At 42.1% G+C, this 2,629-nt stretch overlaps 1 protein-coding gene across 1 annotated transcript; it reads right to left on the bottom strand.

Moving 5' to 3' along the window:
• Positions 1-1,365: 1,365 nt before the first annotated feature.
• Positions 1,366-2,313, bottom strand: LOC101714465 (olfactory receptor 51I2-like). The gene has a single exon (XM_004863479.1). It carries the CDS (start codon positions 2,311-2,313, stop codon positions 1,366-1,368), a length of 948 nt encoding a protein of 315 aa, XP_004863536.1.
• Between the last annotated feature and the right edge of the window lie 316 nt (positions 2,314-2,629).

Below are 2,629 nucleotides of genomic sequence, written 5' to 3'. Positions count from 1 at the left end.
AGGACACAGATGGGTAAATACCGAATAGTTTCTCTAGTGTGAAAAACTGAAAGTGTAAATAAGGACTAAAAGGTATAATAGATAATGTGAAATAAGAAAAATCGGTGCAAAGGGGAAGGGGAAATGGGTGGGCAGGGGAAAATATAGAGGGGAATGGAATTAATATGAGAAAAAGAAAAAATGGAAACAAAGTCTTTGTAAATAGGGAGGAGTAGAGGGGTTGAAAGGAGGGCAGGGGAATGGGGGAAAAATAAGAACCAAGAGAGATTATGTAAAGGTGAAAATTTTGAATGATGAATGTCATTATACTGTATACCTTAAATGTACTAATATAATTAATAAAAAAAGAAAACATGGTCCTTGCTCATGAGTTGCTTACAATGTCATATAGGACACAAATTACTTACACAGGATGTCACCTCCCATATATAGTTCTCCTACAGAGGGCTTATCGAGCACAGAGAGAGAAGAAACATCTCCCAAAATTAAACTGCTTTGAGAAAAATCACTGTCTGTTCATATATTCACTTATTAATTTATTTAATCATTATTTTATTCTCTTATTTATTCTATCACTATTCTTCTTCAAGTACTTTTTCACATATTCTTTATTCCCTTGCACTATCAGATGATATCTGAATGATGGGCACATGTTAGCCTAATGGTGATGAATACTTGAAACTAAGACAAAATTGCTTTGCTACAGATATCAGATTCCACCAGAGGAAGATTATAAATATGAAGAATGGTTGAATGGTCTCAGGATTTACCTAAGCAAAGGGCTGGTGGGCTCAATGGAGGCAAATCCAAGTGCTTACAAATGTCTGACTCTCCCAAAGGGAAAAAAATGCTAGGAATCCTAAAATCAAATTTTGATGTCACAAATATCACAGCTATCAAATTAAAACATTACATTTGCAGACACCGTGGTAGCAAAGGACCTGGCCTTTGGCAACATCAGAAATTAACAGTTCACATTAGCCTTGCACATTGACAATGACGTATACTCACCCCATAATTACTTCTGGATGTCCTCTAGTCTTTTTCAGAGTTGTCCCAGCATACCCCCAAATATTTTGAAGTTATTTTCCTCCAGAACATAATCCTGCCCTGTAGTGTTGCTCGATATTCTTTTGTAGCTATTAAAAAAGACCTTTTACCTGCCTCTAGAGGACACTGACAGAGTTAATTTCTGGATACAAGCCAAAATGGTCCTGTCAGGCCTGTCCTAGTATTAAAGATTAAATAATTGATCATTGGCTCTAGAACTTGAATTGCAACACCCACTTCCCAATGGATCTATTTCTACTCTGAGGTCTTGGTTGCTATACTCTAGATCATCCAGGACTTTTAGTTTTGCCAGAGTCAGAACTTGACCCTAAAAAGCATCTTAAGCAGCCTGCGGTGTATTTCCTTTGTCTTAATGGAGTAGATGACAGGATTTAGCATGGGAGGCACAAAGAGGTAGAGGAGTGACATGAGGATATGGACAGAATGGGGCAGGCCAGCCCCAAAGCGATGCACAATGGACACACTGACCATGGGCACATAGAAAATGAGCACAGCTGAGATGTGGGACACACATGTGTTGAGGGTCTTGACACGCTCCTCCCGAGCTGCAATGGCTAGCACGGATCTCAGGATGAGCACGTAGGAAAGGAGAATGAGTACAAAGTCTAGGCCAAAGGTGAGCAGCACAATAGATAACCCATAGTGACTGTTAAGAGAGACATCAGTGCACGCCAATTTAATCATGTCCACATGAAGGCAGTAGGCATGGGAGAGGATATTCTGGGAGTGGCAGAAGGGCAGTCTTTGTAGCAGCAGTGGGAAAACTAGGATGAGAACAAAGCTGCGGAGGACAGTACCCAGGCCCATTGCCACTATGCGGGCACTGGTGAGCACTGTGGCATAGCGCAGTGGGTTGCAGATGGCCACATAGCGATCAAAGCTCATAGCCAGAAGGATGCCAGACTCTGTCCAAGAGAAAAGGTGGATGAAGAACATCTGGGTCAAGCAGGCATTAAAGGTGATTGCTCTGGCATGGAAGCAAAGGGCAGCCAGTACAGTGGGCAGTGTGGAGAAGGACACACCCAAGTCATTGACTGAAAGGAGGGACAAAAAGTAGTACATGGGCTGGTGCAAGCTCTGCTCCAACTTGACAATGAGAAGGATCAAGGTGTTTCCCACAATGGAGATGGAGTAGAATAAAAGGAGAGGGAGGAATAGCCAGGGCTCCGTGGCCTCCATTCCTGGAAAGCCTGTCAGAATAAAGCTGGGAGCAGCAGAAGCATTGATCCTGAAGTTGCCCATGAGAAGATGCAAACATTTGTCATCAGCCAGCTGGGTCTTTCAGAGAAAGTACACTATGTGTTTAAGATTGCTGATGTTCCTAAGGAGGAAAAGGCAACACACGGGTTTGTAAACTGATATTACATGTGGACTTTATTTCTGAGATTCACTGGGGAAATGACTAGGATATTATGGAATGCTAGCTGTTGAAAGTATCTGACTTCTTGAGTTTCAGAAGAAAGATTAGCAATCTTTTTCTGGGATGTGGTGGCTGACTATCCACTCAGAGTCACCAATGGGACTCCCTGGATGCCCTTCTCTGGCCTTTTCACAGCTT

This window comes from Heterocephalus glaber, unplaced genomic scaffold, assembly GCF_053883595.1.
Source record: "Heterocephalus glaber isolate CG9 unplaced genomic scaffold, H.glaber_assembly_v1.0 deba00001428, whole genome shotgun sequence".
NCBI lineage: Eukaryota > Metazoa > Chordata > Mammalia > Rodentia > Bathyergidae > Heterocephalus > Heterocephalus glaber.
Note: the sequence above shows the minus strand (reverse complement) of the source record. Positions and strands in the feature narration are given on the sequence as shown.